Raw genomic sequence first — 20001 nt, 5'->3', positions numbered from 1 at the left:
TTTAAACATAATGTTAATTGGCTTGCTTGAGATTTTTGCTTAAAAGTTTATAGTAGAAAAGTGTGGTGCTTAAGTGTGCCCCCTGAAATGCTGGAGCAGGGATTTGGTTGATTTGTTTATGAGGCAGTATATATAGAGTCCATACTGGTTTCTTCACAACAGAGGGAAAGCCATAAATTCTTTCTGGAGGAAAAAAAAAAGTGTATGTCAGTAATATCTGAGTTTTGAGGATGGAAGGACAGGTTGACAAACACTGAGTTTCCCAACCATGGTTTAGATTCAGAACTTTGTAAGTCAGGGCACTAGTAGGATGACAATATATATAATTTCTAGATTTTGAGATTCCTCAGCCTTGTTTTCTATAATGTGAATTCTTATTTACACTGTATTATATATAATCAAAGAATTTATTCAAAGAAATCAATGTTTCTTGAATAGTTGCCTCCTCTTATGTGTAATCCACTTTAAACTATGGGTCACAGGCTAGGAAGAGCACTTAAGTAACTGTCTAAATTGCCACAGAAGGTATTTTCTAAGGAGCTAGGCTGACGGGTACCTGAGTTCAGATCCCCATCACCCATGTAAAAAGTCATAGCTGCCAGGACTTGCAACCCCAATCTTGGGCATATTCTAAGAGCTCACTGGCCAGCCAGGCAACCCAAAAAGGTGTGGTAGGAGACCTTGTCTCAAGGCAAAAATGGCCTCCAAACACACAGATGTACACTCACTACATATGTATACACACTCACTAAACATTTTTTTTTTTAATTAAAAAGCATTTCTGGGGTGTACTGAAGATTTTTAAAAGTGAAAATTTTAGATAAATTATTTCCTTGTGCATCTAATAATTTATGTTTGTAAAATAGGAAACACAGTTTTTGTTACAGAAGGGCTTGGCAAAATTGGTATATTGACTATTTATTGAACATGGGTTTTTCTCCCCTACTTAAGTAATATGCATTATTTTGTTTTTTAATTTTTTTATGATGCTGAGGATGGAACCCAGAGCCTTGTATAAGCTAGGCAGATGCTTTACCATTATGCTAATCCCTAGCTTTGCACTTTGCAGTTTAAAGCAGTGGTCTGTGAAGGTATTCAGGGTATATTATTGGAGATGGAATAGTGTCCTCAGTGGAATACTGTTATTTCTACTCTCACAGAAGATGACTGCTTCAGCCAGCCCATGCATGATTAGTCCTCCTATTAGTTAAAACTTTATCTTGCATTATTTAAATATAGAAAATAAGATGTTTCATACTTACTGGAGTCATTGTCAGGAGAGATTATTCTTTAAAATGTCTGTACGATAATTACAGCACATCATTTTGTAGCCCAGAAAGGTTCTAACTTGTAAAAGCTGAATGGCGGAAAAAGAGGGGGAAAAGTTGTGTCTTTAAAATTATAAGTTTATTTTATAAAAGATCTGTAAATTGGGAACATGCTTTTCATTCAGCATTGCTTCTCAGTTTGGCAATAACTTAGTTTTTATGCATTTTATCTATACTTTTCCACCATTTATAACCAACTTCTTTTGATATTCTAAACTGTCTTTGAGATTGATTCATTTTCTCAGCTCTTTTCTACCAGTACCCTGTTAGTTCTTACTGTCCTGGCTTTGTTGTGATTTTCCCCCTTTCTAAGATGCTCTCCTTTGCCTCTAGTTTTCCCCATTCTGTCAGTTGTTACTACTACATGAGTTGTTTTCCAAAATACACTGTCACTCTTTCTAACTTGCCTTGAAATTCCTATTGCTTTAGTAAAACTTTCAGTTCCCTTAACATGCCTTTAAGGATCTTCATAACCTCATGGTTAGCTTTACCAGTGTTAAATTTGGGTCACCTTATATATGTATAACACTGCATTTTCTTAGGTTTTGCTTTTGTTCATGGTTTCCTGTTTCATTTATGGTTATTGTACTCCTCACCTTTCAACTTGCCCTACCCACTGCAAATACATTGTTTCTCAGACTCTAAATTAGGTATTACTGAGTTATGTTTTATTTCAGTCTGTAAATTCTCTGAAGATGAAGTCACCATGCCTTTAAAAAGGCAAACACAGGTATATAGTTGTGGCCAATGCAGTAGAGGTATATACAGGTCTGATTATGAGTGCTAAATAACTTGGCATTTAAGTAATAAGATGAAAATGATGTCTTATAAATGCTTACTTAAAATGCCAAATGTATGTCTGAGAAAATGAATTTGCTCAAACAAATGTAATTCTGCTTCCAAGTGTTAGGGATAGAGAGAGTAATAAGTGACTTGTAATTTTTACATGTTACCATGTAAAATAGAACATAAGACCTTGAGATTATCTCAAAAATACTTTTAGGGTTTCTCATTGTGCATTTTCTGTTATCCATGCCTTTCTGATTTGTCATTGACAGATAGGTATTATTCAAGAGTTAGTGAGACTTGTGAAATTTACTTCTGGTAAATAACTGAAGAATGAAAAAAAAACCTTTCTATTCTAGAAGTTTGATAAGAGATTGTTCAAAAGCAGCTTTTAGAAGTTAAATAATTTTTAATAATTTCCTTGAGCATTTTTATTATCTTGAGCAAGAAATTTATTGTCTTTTAAAGAGAATTATATACAAAGAAAATCATGGAGTTGGGGCGTGGGCGGCGGAGATGGCTCAGTGATTAAGAGCACTTGCTGCTCCTTCAGAGGACCTGAGTTCAGTTCCCAGTATCCACATGGTGGCTCACAACCATCTGTAACTCTTAAGGGAATCTGATACCCTCTTCTGATCTCCTTGAGTACTAAGCACACATGTGATATGCATATATACATGCAGTCAGAACTCTCACACAAAGTGAATAAATATCTAACAACATTTTTTAAAAAAAAAAAAAAGAGAAATAACAAAAATGTTTGAAGCTAGTATGAAAGTTAGAGGTCTAGAATTATTAAGAGCCAGTGCATAAATTAATTATTTGTAATGAGACAGTTTAGAAAATAGATTATTCTAAGGTACTCAAAGGCTAACATGTATAGGGCTAGTGAGATGGCTCAGAAGTTAAGAGCACTGGCTGCTCTTCCAAAGGCCCTGAGTTCAATTCCCAGCAACCACATGGTGGCTCACAACCATCTATAATGAGATCTGGTGTCCTCTTCTAGCCTGCAGGTGTACATGCAGGCAGAACACTGTATACATAATAAATCTCTTTTTTAAAAGGTTAACATGTACAGAGAAGTGATACGTTTGTAGTTCCTTACTAACATTCTTTGTAAATTGTATAACATTTTAAAACTTTTTTCTTTTCCTTTTCAAATAGCTTTTGCCTACCAAAAAGTTTTGGGAACCTGATGATTCAACAAAAGATGGACAAAAAGGCATATTTCTTGGGGATGATGAATGGAGAGAGACTGCATGGGGAACTTCTCGTAAGTTATTGGGGTTTGGATAAGAATTATGAAAATTCAGTTTTTAAAAAGTTCTGCTTATCCTTAAACAGTTTAAGGAAAAACTTTGTGATACCTTTGTTGAAGATTATAGGTTAGATATATCTTTCTTTTCTTTGTTTCTCTCTCTCTCTCTTCTTTTTTCTTTCCTGAGACAGGATTTCTCTGTGTAGCTTTGGTTGCCCTGGAAATTGCACTATAGACCAGGCTGACCTTGAACTCAGAGCCTACCTCTGCCTCTGCAATACTAGATTTAAAAATGTATGTCCCCACAACCTGGCTTTAGTTTAGATTTTTTTTAATAGCAGTTAAAGTCTTACCTGACAACATACTACTGATTAGATAGATATATTTAGCACAATATTTTAATAGTCTTTTTCTTTCTTTTGTTTTTTAATTAAGTCTGTTGATAAAATTCTGAAAACTACCAGAAGATTCATTAACTTACCAGAATTTTCTGTCTTAAATTCTACTGAGTGGCAATGAGATTTATCTAATAGCACTTGAGTCTAGCATTGTAAAACATTAGCCACTTCCAGAAATGATGTAAATTAGTGATACAGATCTAGAAACAAACCAGGTAAAAATGTTTGTTTGTTTTTTTCCTAGTAGGAAATGAGAAAGTTAAGCCTAAGAAACTATTAAGGGGAAGGAACTTGGCATGAATGAATTATAATCTGTAGAAGTCATGATATTTATTAGTAAATTTTAAAATATTTTGACATATTTCATTAAAATGTTTGAATCAGATTTGAGGGTTATATAGGTAAATATGTTTTACAAATATTTTCTTATGATTGTTGAGTGTAATACAGGTTGGGTATGCTATTCAAAGTGAACAAAATAAGAAAAATCCAAAATTCCTAACCAAATGTTTTACAAATTAAATTTGTTTGCGGAATGAGTAGGAATAAGTATGTACATGGCACTGCATGAGGAGGTCAGAGGACACCTTATAGGAATCAACTCTGATTGTGGGCACCCTGGGGGTTGAACTCAAATGGTCAGGCTTAGCACAAGTGCCTGCACCCACTGAGCCATCTTGTTTTTACAACCTTATGTTTGAGAATAAATTAATAAGTGTTTTTCTTTCTTCTTCCTCTAAAAGTTTGGGGGCGGGGCTTTTCAAGACAGGGTGCTGGACTCGCTTTGTAGACCAGGTTGTTCTCGAACTCACAGTGATCCACCTGCCTCTGCCTCCCGAATGCTGGGATTAAATGTTTGTGCCACCACGCCCAGCGCTCCTCAAAAAGATTTGCTTTATTTTATTTGTATGAGTGTTTTGCCCTCCAGGTACGTATGTGCACCAAATATGTACCTGGTGCCCAGGACATCAGAAGTCATCAGGCTTCCTGAAATAGTAGAGTGGTTGTGAGCTGCCTTATGGGTGCTGTGAACTGAACCTGGGGACATATCAAGAGCTCTTAACTGCTAGGCCACTGCTCCAGCTTAGCACTTTTTTTGTGGGGGGGGGAGAGGGGTCCCAAATCATTAAACTATGTTAAGAGATTTGTTTATTTATTTGTAATGTAAAACTTTTTGTTACCTGTAAAGTAAATTCTGCAAAGTAACTCCAAAGGTAAGAGTATTATTGAAAATTTATAGATCAAAAAATTTTTAACAGCTAGTTTAAGCTTATATTTCCATAACACGTTAAACATTCTGTGGTTCGGCCAGTATATATCAGACAGTTAATGTGCCAGATTTGGAGATTAGAGGGTTAAGATTCGCACCCTTGAGAATATTTTTCCTGTTATAGTTGAGCTATATTAGAATAGATGCACAATTTAAAACACTAAGTTTTTGCTGGAATGTTCCCTGTAAGTAGCACATACTTTACTTAGGTGCCTAGGTGCTCAATAACTTGATTGGCAAATGTATTTTAAAAGTTGAGTGAGGTGATAGAGACAGGCAAAACTCTGAGACAAAGCCAGTAATGAGAACCTGTCTAATGTAAAGCAAAACAAAGCTAGACAGGATGCAAGCTGGAGAAATGAGTAAGAGCCTATGCTGCTCTTGTGGGGACCTATGCTTGGTTTGTAGCACCAACATAAGGTGGCTTACAACTTTTTGTAACTCCAGCTTCTAGGCAGTAGGCATGTCACTAAAGTGTGTTCACTACACACAAAAAAATTAAAAACTTAATTTAAAATTTAAAGGGTAATTACTAAGTTACATTTTTAGGATGTTCACAAACCAAGTATTTCGTGGCAAAACTTGGTCATGGAAAGATTATTTTCAAGATGAATGGCAGAGAAAATGTCAGTTTTATAATTTTAGTCAGTTCATGAGTCATTCCTCTTAACCTAACTTTAGCATGTATCTAAAATTTCGATGAACATTAGTTTTACCTGAAATCATGAGAAATTAGAAATAATGGGATTTTGTTTACTTAGCAGGTTTATATTGAATGTCAGGCATGTATAAATATGAGTAGTGGCATTCTTGGTCTAAAGGAATTATTCATTGTTTTTAAAAAAAATCTTGAGGGAGGGAATGATGGTGCATGTCTTTATTCTCGACACTCAGGATGTAGAAGCAGGTGGATCTCTCTGTAAGTTCAAGGCCAGCCTAATCTACATAATATGTTCCGCACCCATCAAGATTATATAGTGAAATCCTGCCGCCAAAAAAGAAAGAAAATTCTTGCACCAGTGAGATGGGCAAAAGCACTTACTGCACAAGCCTGGTTACCTGAGTTGTATTCCCATAACTCATCCAAAAGTGAATGGAGAGACCAATCAAAGTTGTCCTCTGACTTGCATGTGCTCCATGGCACATGTGCATCCACATACACAAAATAATAAAGTTTTAAAATAATTTTTCTGCTACATGAGAATTCTTTTTTTTTTTATTTCTTTATTATGTATACAGTGCACATTATATCACATTATAGATGGTTGTGAGCTACTGTGGTTGCTGGGAATTGAACTCAGGACGTCTGGAAGAGCAGTCATTGCTCTTAACCACTGAGCCATCTCTCCAGCCCTACATGAGAATTCTTATCATATATACTATTACTTTCTTGCAGCTAAAGTGCTATATGGTAATCAGTTTGTTTACACTTTTTAGCATGTTCCAAACCTTGGAACTTTGGAACATGCTAGTTTCTATTGTCTTGTAAGTCTACTCCTCCTTCATATGCAAGCTAAATATAATTTCTACTTTTGGATTCACCTTAAGACAAGGGAGAATCAGTTCCCCATGCTTATATATTTCTGTAATAATCTGGAATATTTTTGAGAGACCTTATCCTATTCTGATTGTTCTCTATTAAATGTAACCGTGGGCTGGCCTGGAACTCACAACGTAGTAGACACTAGCCTTGAAATTGTGATAGTCCTGCTCCTACCTCTGAGTGCTGAAATCACAGGTGTGCACCGCCACACCCATCTGATACAATGTTAGGGGCCAGTCCCATGCATGCTTGACAGTCACTACCAGCTAAGCTACGTTCCCAGTCTCCGTACTCATTCTTTTTGAGGGTAAAGGTTGTATGCTGACTACTTTTGTCAACTTGACACAAGGTAGAGTGATATAAAAGGAGGGGACTTAATTGAAAAAAATGCATACATAAGATCCAGCTGTAGTGATTTCTTTCGTTAGTGATTGGGGGAGGGCGCATTCCATGATGGGTGGTATGGTCCTTGTGCTGCTCCTGCAGTTCTGTAAGAAACCAGGCTGAGCAAGCCATGATGAACACGACAGTAAGCTGCACTCCTGCATGGGTTTTTTTACATCAGCTCCCGTCTCCAGGTTCCTGACCTGCTTGATGAGTTCCTGCCCTCACTGCTTTTGATGATGAACTGTTAGGTGGAACTGTGAGTGAAATAAACTCCTTACTTCCCAAGCAGCTTTTGGTCATGATGTTTCATGACAGTAATAGTAACTCTAAGGCAAGTTGTCTTGTTTGTTCTTGGATTCCCCATGAGTCATAGTATATGCTAGTATTTAAACAGTGAGGGTAAATAGGAAAGGATATAATGACAAAGCTCTTATAGATAATACAAGTGGGAAATAGAAGGGACTTAGTAACTAATGAAAGTGCCATGTACTTCAAAATTATTATAGTAATGAAGTGAATACACCCATGATATTCAACTTGGATAGTTTAAGAGTTAAAACTAATTTAGTATTTTTTCTGTTCACAAATGAGCCAGAGTTAATAGCTTTTTGGGGTTTTCCTGCTTTGGTTTTTCAAGGCAGGGTTTCTCTTTGTAGCCCTGGCTGTCCTGGACTCACTTTGTAGACCAGGCTGGCCTCGAACTCACATCGATCCACCTGCCTCTGCCTCCCAAGTGCTGGGAGCTCTTTGATTTCTTTAAAAACAATTTCAGCAGTAAAAACTTGGAATGCTGCCTCTAATTTGTGGATTGTATTTAAATTATTCTAGCTCTCAGATGCTAATTACTCTTTATTTTCAACAAAGACATTTATGTTGGGTACATAATTTTGTTCTTAAAGTTTTTATTTGATATTTGGGTTTTTCTGGGATTTAACTGATTTTTCTAAACTGCTTAGTATTTATTTTGTTAATGCAGTGTGTTCTAGGTCTGTATAATGTATAGCTGAGCTTGTTTTGTTCTTTTAGGTTTTAGTCCTAAAGGTTTAAGTCTTAAAAGTAACTGAACTCTCAGAGTCATTTTTCTGCCTCATTGACATTTTTGGTTTGACTTTTTTACATAAGCTTTTATCACTAAATAAAATTCCTGTAAAGATGGGAAATCCAGCTCCACTAAGTTGTTTTCCAAGGAACATAAGGAACATGTTTTTAGGCTGTGACTTAGCTAGTAAAGGCACTTGCCACAAAGCTTGACAGCCTGAGTCAAGGTGGAAGGAGGGAACTATCTACATGTAATTGTTCCCTGACTTACACACAAATACACAAATAATAAATGCAAAGTAAGTATAAATAAGATGTATCATTTGAAAAAAGATGTCCCCACTATTCAGAATGAAAATGTTTATTATGAGTATAACAAAATATTATACTAAAAGGAATTACCTATTTTTCTTAACTATATTTTTTTTGTTTTTGTGATTTTTTTGAGACAGGGTTTCTCTAGCCATGGCTGTCCTGGACTCGCTTTGTAGGCTAGGCTGGCCTCGAACTCACAGATATCTGCCTACCTCTGGCTCCCTGAGTGCTGGGATCACAGGTGTGCACTGTATAACTATATTTTACTTGGTTTAAAAGTAAAACTGTTTTGTGGTTGTCTTCCAAACAGATCATTCAATGTCCCAGCCTATTATGGTACAGAGAAGATCTGGACAGAGTTTTCATGGAAACAGTGAAGTAAATGCAATTCTTTCTCCGCGCTCAGAAAGTGGAGGCCTTGGTGTGAGCATGGTAGAATATGTATTAAGTTCCTCTCCTGCTGATAAATTGGATTCTCGATTTAGGAAGGGAACTTTTGTAAGTATTTTGAATAAAACTTGAATGTTTTCATTGATTTTGGTTTTTTTGATTTATGGTTATTTTGTTCTTTTATTTCTTCCTTTTGACATAAGATCTTACTATATACCCTTGGCTAGCATGGAAGTCATTGTATAGACCAGGCTAGCCTTGAACTCACTGCAGTTGTCATGCCTCATCCTCATGTCTTGGCATTACAAGTATGGGCCACTGCTTCCAGCTTAGTAAGCTTATTTTTCTGTCCATAGAACTGAAAGAAACTTTCTTTACTTAGTTCCTGAAATTGTAGGATAATTTATATTATTTAGTATTTATATTTTAACTATGATAACAAAAAACAAATCATATCTTAAAATCTACTTTGTAAAGGTAAATTGCTTGCTCCTGATAGTACTTAATCTATAACTAAATCAAATTATGTAAGAATTAAACATTTTAATCTTATTTGTGGTGTTACTGCTTTTCCTGTACCGCTATAGTTAAGGTTGACTTAGCTCTTCTGTTATAAATCTCTAGTTTGTACTCAGATTTTGGCATTTGCTAAATTAGTTCACATACAAAATTAAGTTGTTGTTTTTTATCATTACATGCACTACAGGGTAGTTTTAGATTACCTTTTGGTGCCTTTTTTCTGTTCTATTAAGTATTGAGAATCAAACAGATTCTTTTTCCTCAGGGTACTAGAGATGCTGAAACAGATGGACCTGAGAAAGGAGATCAAAAAGGCAAGGCTTCTCCATTTGAGGAGGACCAAAACAGAGATCTTAAACAAGATGAGGAGGACTCTAAAATAAATGGCAGAGGTTTGCCAAATGGAATGGATGCCGATTGCAAAGAGTTTAAGTAAGATTTTAACTTTTTCAAAAAGAAAAGCATTTCTTTTAGGAGTTATTACAGTTAGTTGATGTGATTAATTTAGACAGTTTTCCAGTTTAGGGTTACTTAATTTCCTTTGTGCCTTGGGTTAATCTGGATGAATATTTTTCATAAAATTAATAATCATGAGTCACAATTTTCAAAGTTGTATCTAAAACAGGGTGTTACGTTAGAAGACTAATGTTAGAAGCTGCTATTTTTATCTATTATGAACTAAATTAGAACATTTTTCTCTGCTAATTAGTGAATTACAGGTTTGATATGATTTTTCCTCTCTTTGAGTTGGCTTGAGTACCTTCCAGTGGATTTTTTTTTCTCTTGTATTGCTGTATTAACTACTTTGCCATCCCCTGCCATTTGATTTTTTTTTTTTTCATCATAGATATATGAGGTGAAATTAGTTTAGGAACCAGTGCTTTTCTTATATTATACAAATTGTGTTAATACATCATTGCTCCTTCAAGTAAGAGGTAGTGTTTAAGCTTGGAATTCTTGAATACTCTTTTCTTAGTTATTTCAAGCAGTTAAAATGCATTTTCTTTGAGTCATTGGTTTTAGATTAAGCACAGAACACTTACCTAGATGCTAGAAAGTTGATGATTCAGGCTGAACCTTGCAGTTTCCGGTCTGTAGGCAAGCTTCACTGTGGACTGTGGAACTTTAGATAAAAGCATAGTTAGTTATACATTTTATATTCTTGCACTTTCTGCCTTCACATAACAAAGCAGAATAATAGTCTGTTAAATTGCCATCTCTTCCTAGTGCAAAAAAGCATCCAAAACCAGTAAACCTCTTTTGATGAGAAATATAGTTAATGTTCTTTACTTAGAATGTGTTCCTGATTTTTCTTTTTTGCTAAGTTATAGTGAAGGTCAGGCATTTAAAACTCAGTTGAATATATATTTATAATCGAAGTGTTAATACACCATTAACTATAGCAAGAAAATAGCACCACTGATAGCACAATATTTTCTTTTGTCCTCTGCTTTTGCTATATTAAGTTGTTTTATGTGAAAGGTTATTTTTCCCTTTACACATTAATATGAATTAGTATTTTTGTTATATTAAGTTTTAAATCTGTGTTTGAAATCATTAATTAAATACAATATCAGTTACTATTTGACATATAAAACTGATTTAGGAAATAGCTGTGGCTTTATGGTCTCTTTTCAACTTTATCACTAAAATTTTTAGTAACATCATGAATATATTTTTTTATATATTCCATATATAATTATATGTAAAATTATATGGAATATAAAGATATATACTACATATATGGAATAAAACTGGAATGAAATGAATGAAGTTTAGGGCCACTTCACATTTTTTAATTGACTAACTGGAAAGTCTGTTTATTTTGGGTTGTTTTGTTTTGTTTCTTAAATGTTTAAAAAAAAAACAACAACAACTGTTGAACTGTTGTTCCCAAGCAAAGCAAGTATGGCTAGAGGAAAAACAAATTTGAAATCTAATGTTGCAAAGGTACTGATTGACTTGGAAATAGCATGAATGTTTAAATGCCTAGTGATCTGTTCTTATAATTAAGAATTACTTTGAAAGCTACTCTGTATATGATAGCAAACATGCCAATGTAAACACCTAAAAGTTAGGGGCTATTAGGTTTGATGGAACACCTGGTGTTAAGGCAAAGAAAACACTCGTTTCCACTAAACTTGCTTTGAATGTGCTGTGAATGCAAGGTTTCTCAGAACAGTATACTTAAGAATACATTTTCTATGTAAAATATGGAGAAGAGAGGACTAAGGATTAAAAATAATGTTTAAAAATAATGTTAGAAATAGGAAGGATGTTGATGCAAAGAGAAATGAATGCTGAATTTTTAATCCAGTATTGATGAATTTCTTGGGAAAACTAGGTAGGGTAGTATGGTAGAGCAGTGTTAGGTTTTATTTTGTTCTTATAGGATTTGTGTGTGTGTTCTGTATGCTTTTTCAGTTTTGAAAAATTTCTACATTTACATTTCTTATGGTGGTTTAAACAGAAACAACTTGATATAGTAAAGATGGTCTTTGGGGTAGGTAATTGTATAGGGCTTTCGTGAAGGCAAGCTGTTTGGCTGACTGCTGCTCACTTTCTTGTTTGCCCTCTTTTGTTCATTTAGCTAGAAATACCCAGTCATACATTCATTTCTTATTAAGGAAACAGGCCCAGAAAAGAAAATGGATTTGCTCAGAAAAACCTTTAAAAGTCATAGTTGTATGTCAGCTTTTTGTTTTCATTTAGACATCTTTCAGTCATGAAAACTGTAACTGTGATTTCTGATCAGTTTTAATACTTTACCATTTTACTCTTTGACTTGCTATTTTTACTCATAGTGCTTTTCTATTTTCTTTATTTAGTCGTACTCCTGGAAGTCGTCAAGCCTCTCCAACTGAAGTAGTTGAGCGCCTTGGCCCTAGTACTAATTCCCCAGAAGGATTGGGTCCTCTTCCTAATCCGACAGCTAATAAACCACTTGTTGAAGAATTTTCAAATCCTGAAACTCAGAATCTGGATGCCATGGACCAAGTTGGTCTAGATTCCTTACAGTTTGACTATCCTGGTAATCAGGTTCCCATGGATTCTTCAGGAGCTACTGTTGGCCTTTTCGACTACAATTCCCAGCAGCAGGTAAAGCATGCTTCTTTAAGAAATCTCTTCAACAATATACTAGTGTAACGTGAAGTGCTCTGAATCATTAGGAATGATAGGAAATCATATAGGAAAGACACTTAATGCTTTATTGATTAGAATAACATTATGGTTAAGGTCTTCAGATGAGTGTTTTAAATGTTTATAGCTTTCAAATAAGAATCACAGTGTTTTGGTATTAATCTTTGTATTAAATATTTTCCTGGATAGCTCTTTCAGAGAACTAATGCACTAACAGTTCAGCAGTTAACTGCAGCTCAACAGCAGCAATATGCATTAGCAGCAGCTCAGCAGCCACATATAGGTAAGTTTTTATGAATTACTCTTTTCATTATTGTCACAAAAATCGTGTGTTAAAGTATATAAAATGTTTCCTTTTTCGTTTCTTGAAAAAAAAGGTCTTGGTGACATTTTGTTACTTTGTGAAACACCATTGAGGTTAGTAGTAATAGATCAATACTAAGGATTGATTAATGAGGGAAATTGTTTTTTGATTATTTGCTTTATTGCTTTTATATCGGTTTGTAATTTGGGCCTGCAAGATAGCTCAGTGAGTTTGTCACAAAGTTTAATTTAATGGCCCAAATTTACCTTAACCTCCAGGATCTATAGTGAAGGAGAGCACCACCTCCACAAATTTTCTTTCAGCATATCTTCCAAGATGTGCACTGTTGCATGAAAACATATACATACATTTTAAAATTTGAAAATTGATACTTGATAAAAAGTTGTTAGTTGTTAGCCCCAAAGATGTTTTTCAGTGGTTAGCTGAGAATCAAATGTCCAGAATGAAATGTTATTATTTATATCTACTAGCCAATCATATTGTTCTTTTTTAGAATTATTAAAGAACAGGAATCCTAAGTACTCTTTAAAATCATTAGTTTTGTTTGGTTGGTTTATATTCCAAGACAAGGTTTCTCTGTGTAGCCCAGGCTGTACTGGAACTCTCTCTGTAGAGCAGGGTGGCCTCGAACTCTCAGAGATCCTCCTGCCTTTGCCTCCCAGGTGCTGGGATTAAAGGTGTGCGCCATGACCCCCCCAGCAGTTTCGTTTGTTTTTTGGTAGCCTTTGGCTACCCTGGGCTCACTTTGTAGATCAGGTTGGCATTGAACTCAGAGATCTACCTGCCTCTGTCTCCTTAGTGCTGGGATTACAGGTGTGTGCCACCGCGCTCAGCTCTAGCAACTTTTTTGGCGTCTAGTTCTGTCTAATGAGATTTAACACAACCATATATTTATTACTGATAAAATTCAAGTTTGGTACATGTTTTGTTATCTTTATTAGGTTTAGTTAGTTTTGTCTTCTTTTCTTGTTTTTCCTACTACTTAACACATCTTTACTGTTCTTGATAATAGTAGTTTTATTTTTCCTCTCTCAGCTATCTGATTCTGACCCTTCTTTACGTAGAATAAGGAGTGAAATAAGTTTAAATGCAGTATATTTGGGGACTTTTAAAAAGGTAATTTTAGATTCATGAAACTTCAAGTATGGAGAGTTCCTCATACTCTTATCTTGTAACTCTCCTTCCTTATGTAATTATAGTACATTAAAACTAGCAATATGACATTAATATAGAGCATATATAGTTTTGTAATTTTTTATCACTATAGATTTGTCTAACTATCTGATCTTAGAAAACCTTGATTTATTTTCTAGTTGGATAAGTTGCAAGGGTTTTGTGGTAGGCTTTCTTTCTTGTTTTTTGTTTGTTGCTAGGAATTAGACTTAGGGCCTTACCTGTGGAAGTGCGTCTCTCCCACTGAACTGTTTCCAGCTCTCAAGTACTTTTAAGGACTGACTTGTTTTTTTTTTCCCCCTCAAATGTTCCCTGTTATTAGTGTTGTTACAGCTTCCTAGGAATTTTACTTTGGTGTTTTACAAGGGTGTGTGTTTGGGTGCGCGCACGCGTTCATGCACGCGCATGCAGTATTTATCTGTCCTTTCTTTATTCCCAGGCCTCCATTATCCATATTATTAATTTAACTCTTATTGTTGAAAATGTACTGTTTCCTCTCGGCTCATGAAACAACAGGTTTTATTACTTGGGATTTTATGGCATTTTAAATATTTTATAGACTGTAGATCTTTGCATTTTAGAAAATTTGGGGTTGTGATTTTTTTTTTTTTTTTTTTTTTTAGTTTTCAGAATAGTCTAATCTACTTCCAGAAGATTAGGTTTTGAAAATATACTTAGGAAAAACTAACATGGCATAAATTACCCTTATTAATGAATGCATAGTGTTGTTTCTCAAATCTAGTGTTCATAAGTGCTAAAACTTTTGTGGATTATAGCTCAGTTTGTAAAGTGCTTGCCTAGCACACATGAAACCCTGGATTTGAATCCTTCAATTTCATTTATTTTAAAAAACTTAAAATGTATTTTTATTATATGGGTTCAGTTAAGTGTGAGCATGTGCTTGTGAGTGTGCTGGGAGACCATACTATCAGAGTCCCTGAAGTTGAGGTAGCCCAGTTAGGAGCTATCTCCTCTGGTGCTGGGAAGAGAACTTGATGCTTTGTAAGAGCAGCATATGTATTTAATTCTTGAGCTAACCTCAATTCTAAGGATCATTTATAAGTGACCTCAGTTTCTGGTTTTTTGCAGCTGTCAAGTTTTGTTATCAAAATATTTGCGTTAATGAAATGAGTTTAGAAATGTTTGGTTTTGTGTGTCAGAGTTCATTCAATAGTTGATGTGTGTGTCAACATACAAGAACTGAAACAGTGTTGACAATTTGGTGCAAATTTTGGAATCCTAAAAATTGAAAATGTTTTTATGGAAATAAAATTTATCAAACTGATTTTGTATTTTAATCTTAATTTCACATGTAAGTATTTGTTGGCCCTTGGTTCTTTTTAATCAAATTGTGCTTAGTCATCTGTTGGCTAGGTTATAGTCTATTTAGAACAGCATGGTCCCGTAGAAACAGTACAACAGGAGACAGAGGCAGGTGGATCTTTGAGTTCAAGGCCAGCCTGGTCTACAAAGTGAGTCAAAGACAACCAAGGCTACACAGAGAAACTCTGTCTTGAACAAACCAAAAAAAGAAAAAAGAAAGAAAGGAAGGAAGGAAGAAAGAAAAAAGTGACCATGCTTAAAACATGAACTCGGTAAAAGTTCATTATAAAAGTTCATCTAAAAATGGATTGTCCCAACCTATTTCAGAATATCAGTAAGAACTAATGGGAAATTTTGCATTTGTTTAATTCTGAATTTTTTTTTTATTTTTTTATTTTTTTTTAAGTTAGGCTGGTCACATTTTGTATGCTCCCTGGAATTACATTGCTAATAAGTACCGTCTTGTTCAGAATAGCTGTAAAGTGGATTGACCAAGCATTTTTTTATAGAAGGGCAAATACTTTAGGCTTTTCAGTCTGTATGGTTGCTCCATTGTAGTAGCATGAAAGTTGTCATAAGTGATACATAATGAGGATAATTATTTTCAGTACAAGTTTGGGTATATAAGTTAGCATTTTGTTTGTTTTATTTTTAAGACAGAGATTTTTCTGTGTAACCTTGGTTGTCCTGAAACTAGCTGTGTAGACCAGACCAGAGTTCAGCCTACCACTGCTTCACAAGTGCTGGGATTTATAGGCATGTACCACATTTGCCCAGCTAAGTTAAAATTTGTTTTTCATATTAAACTATTTTCAGACATGTAAAATTTACAGAACAGCATTTTAAATTTATATATAGTTTATATATTAGTATATTTTATATAATTATATATTTATATGTAATTATAAATATATATAAATAAGTAGCAGGCTAGATTTGGCTCACATAAAAGTAGGTTAGAAATAAGTATTACAGCACTTGGGAGGCAGAGGCAGGCGGATTGCTGTGAGTTCGAGGCCAGCCTGGTCTACAAAGAAAGTTCAGGGAAGCCGAGGCTAACACAGAGAGACCCTGTCTTGAAAAAAAAAAAAAGAAAGAAAGAAAGAAAAAAGAAATAAGTATTAGTATAACATATTTTTACAAATTGACATCGTACAGAGAGAATACATACTTAAGTCAGATGGAAAAGGCAGGGTTGTATAGATAGGAATTCCTACAGTACAGGAAATCTGAGAATCTGTAGTAGTAAAAGCCTATAGCAGGATAGAAGATAAATAACCAGAGCTGAGAGACTGAACCATGCAAACTATGTAAGAAGAGCCACCTCCTCCTCCATAGGGTGTTTATAGATTAGGTGAGATTTGACTTGGAGAATATAGTTGAGGTGATCATGATACTGTTGGATAAACAGATAAGAACTCACGTAGTTTGTTTGGAACAAAAATGACAGTGGAAATAAGAACCATCAATTAGAAAACAGTCTTAACAGGAGTTTAAACTTGAAGTTGAAATATAAACTTAAAGTTTCATAAAAAATTTAAAAGTACATTCGCAACATTTAGAGATCAATTTTACTATGTTCTTGCATGGTTTGGGTCTCAGAAGAGAATGAAGACAAGACAGACAGACAGACAAACAGTAAGTGAACTGGGCGATCCAATGAAGCACTTCTCAGCACCTCATAAGCTCGGCATGCTTACTGATACACTGTTGAATGTGGTTATTGCACACAGCTGAACAAGAAAGAATCTGTAGTAACCAGGAGACAAAAAGAAGCTTTAAGAAAAGAAAATAACAATATACACTGCATTTTTAAAGAACAACCCTTTTACAGGGGTTGCATATCAGATATTTATTATGATTGACAACAGTAGCAAAGTTACAGTTATGAAGTAGCAGCAAAAATCATTTTTATGGTTGAGGGTCACCACAGCATGAGTAGCTGCATTAAAGGGTAGCAGCTTTAGGAAGGTGAGAGCCACTGTGTTACATAGTGAATTCCAGGCCAATGTAGGCTACACTTCTTCCCTCGGGGATGGGATGAATGAAAGGAAAGAAGGCAGGCAACAAAGAGGGAACTACTTTGTATTGAACTTACTTGAAAATTGAAGCAAAAATATGGGGGTGGTCAACATTGTAAAAATGTCAGTTCTCCAAATTATGTTGGTATAATATATTCTTGTCAGAATTCTAGTGGAGATTCATTGTTTGAAACTTGAAGTTTTGTTTTGATGTTTGTCTCAGGAAAATGAAACTAGGAAGCTAGTAAAAAAAACAAACTAAAATGTAAAATGGGGGTTTGTTCAACTATATGAAGGCAGTTATTACTTGTGATTTTAAAGTGTGGCATTAGCCTAGGAAATATAAATGCATTGGTGGATAAATACACTTTAAAAATAGGTGTGTTTGTATGTTTAGGGAAGGCTGATAGTATGAATCATAATCTTTAAAAATTATTTATTGTGTACTGTGTATGCATAAGTTTAGGTTTGCTAGGCCTGGCTACAGGCATTTTTAACCACTGAGCTGTCTTGATACCCTCAAAACTCAACTTGTTAATATAGCCAAGGATGACCTTGAACCTCTATTCCTCTTGCTTCTACTTCCCAGTGCTGAAATTACAGTTGTGTGCCACAATGCTGTATATCTAATTTAGTCTTATATTTCAAAGCAGTAAGTAAAAATGGCTATTTGAAAATAGCTTAAGATAATTGAATCTCTTTTCTTGGATTGGTAATTTAAATCAAAAAATAAGAGTTATGAAATATTGATATATTTTACTCTGCTGTTGGTAAAGGAACCATGAATTAAAACTGATTTTGCTTATTTCAGTGTTTTACTTTAGTGATCAGATTGGTAGGTGATAACAAAATTTGATGGGTTCCTCTTTTGACAAGTTATAAATGCCATAAAATTCTGTGAAAAAGCACATTTGATAAATAAATCCTAGGGGCCTGGAGAGATAGCTCAGTAGTTAAGGGCATTTGCTACTCCTCCAGAGGACCAGGATTCAAATCCCAGCACCCACATAGTAGCTCACAACTATTTATAACTTCAGTTCCAGAGGATCTGGAACCCTCACACAGACATACATACAGGTAAAACATAAATGCACATAAAAATAAATAACTCTTTAAAGTAAATTTTTAAAAAGAATTCTGATAAGAGGTTGAAGACAAGAGTACTGTGATCAGTTGGTTGATATTTTTGGTATGGCTGAGGGATTGGAGATGAGAGGAAAAATGTTTTTAAGTAAATTTGGTTTCTCTTTTAGTGGCTTAAGTAGAGAATCAGTACTAGTATATAATTTTCTATTCCTATAATAATTAATACCATAATAGATGAAACCAAGGGGGCTGAAGTGTGTGTGTGTGTGTGTGTGTGTGTGTGTTTGTGTGTGTGTGTGTGTGTGTGTGTGTGTGTGTGTGTGTGTGTGTGTTCGTGTTCCTGCACAGGCAAATGTGTATACGTGAGTGCCCAGGGAGGTTAGAAGTATCTATCAGATACACCTGTGCTGGAGTTACAGGCAGTTGGGCAGTTGTTGGCATCTGGGCATGAACTTATGTAGGTTGTAGCCCGTATCTTAAGAAACTCTATCTCAAAAAGAAATAACATTCATCTTCATCATTCTCCATCATCATTTAAAGTTGGGTCTTAATTTTAAATACATTCATTTTCATTTTTTCCTTCCATTTTTATTTGACTTACTTTCCAGAAGAGACAGTTTTAACAGTACATTTTTCAGCAACTGGAAAAGGGTATATTTGATAATTGTTAATACTTAGAAATTCCTTTTCTTTTGATAAGAATACTGAAAATGAATAGTTTTTCTTTTTTGGCTTTTATCTAATCCATATGATCTTATATTAAGCTCAAAATTAGACTTATAAATCAGCAAGATACTTAAAATCCCCCTTTTACACTCTTTCTTGTTTCCCTATCTCCTTGAGTGCAAAGTGAACTGCTTAGGGTGAACCTGGAAGGAAGCTCTTGATGAGTCTTATGGGTATAGTTCAGTACTTAGTCATACTCTGTAAGTTCTTTTTCCTGCCAACCACTCACAAAGTTTGATAGATATTATTATAAATTTTCTGTGTTAATAGAACACATTAGACTATATTTTCATTGATAATTTACTTACCTATCTATTATTCTCACTGAATTCCTAGCTCAGTTATGCTAAAAGATTGAGTAAGAAATACAGAACAATAATCTTGATCTAAACACTGTATTGTTAGCTGACACTGTAGTTATTTAATACTTTAATATCATACATCTAATTGTTAACTGATACTGTATAGTCATTTCATGCTTTTAGTATTTCATACATTCAGTATCTACAAAAGTTCTATAAAACAGCTTGTGTTATATCTGTTGTGTAAATAGGAATGTTCAGTAAAGAATTTGAACCCTTAGCATACGTAGTCCCGCCCCAGATTCAGAATAGAAATGTTTTTACCTAGTGAAGAAATACTTTACATTTTCGTTTATTATTTCTCACCCTTTTAAATATAGCTGGTGTATTCTCAGCAGGCCTTGCTCCAGCTGCATTTGTGCCAAATCCATATATTATTAGTGCTGCTCCTCCAGGGACCGATCCATACACTGCAGCAGGGTTGGCTGCAGCAGCAACATTAGCAGGTAACTTATTGTTTATTCTCATTGCTTGTTATGAGTTTGGTTTTAATCCTGGGTATAAGGTTTATTTGGGTGGGAGGGGTCTATGAGCAATTGAAAAGAAAATGCATATCCAAAACATTTGCTAAATGTTAAGCAGTGTGGAAGGAACTTGATTGAAAGTTGTTCT

The 20001-nt window shown here is 34.7% G+C and overlaps 1 protein-coding gene across 12 annotated transcripts in view; it reads left to right on the top strand.

Moving 5' to 3' along the window:
- PUM2 (pumilio RNA binding family member 2) overlaps positions 1–20001 on the top strand; it is a 77957-nt gene that overhangs the window by 22879 nt on the left and 35077 nt on the right. For 10 of the 12 annotated variants that reach the window (XM_084793027.1, XM_084793022.1, XM_084793032.1 and 7 more), the window contains 6 exons: positions 3279–3387; positions 8634–8821; positions 9498–9664; positions 12061–12331; positions 12563–12656; positions 19710–19835. In XM_084793027.1, the coding sequence (XP_084649153.1) occupies positions 3279–3387; positions 8634–8821; positions 9498–9664; positions 12061–12331; positions 12563–12656; positions 19710–19835 (955 nt within the window). The remainder of the gene's footprint in view (positions 1–3278; positions 3388–8633; positions 8822–9497; positions 9665–12060; positions 12332–12562; positions 12657–19709; positions 19836–20001) is intronic. The other 2 variants (XM_084793024.1, XM_084793029.1) reach the window with 1 other exon arrangement.

Source organism: Acomys minous, assembly GCF_964271855.1.
Source record: "Acomys minous genome assembly, chromosome: 8".
NCBI lineage: Eukaryota > Metazoa > Chordata > Mammalia > Rodentia > Muridae > Acomys > Acomys minous.
This window is presented reverse-complemented; position numbering and strand designations above follow the sequence as displayed.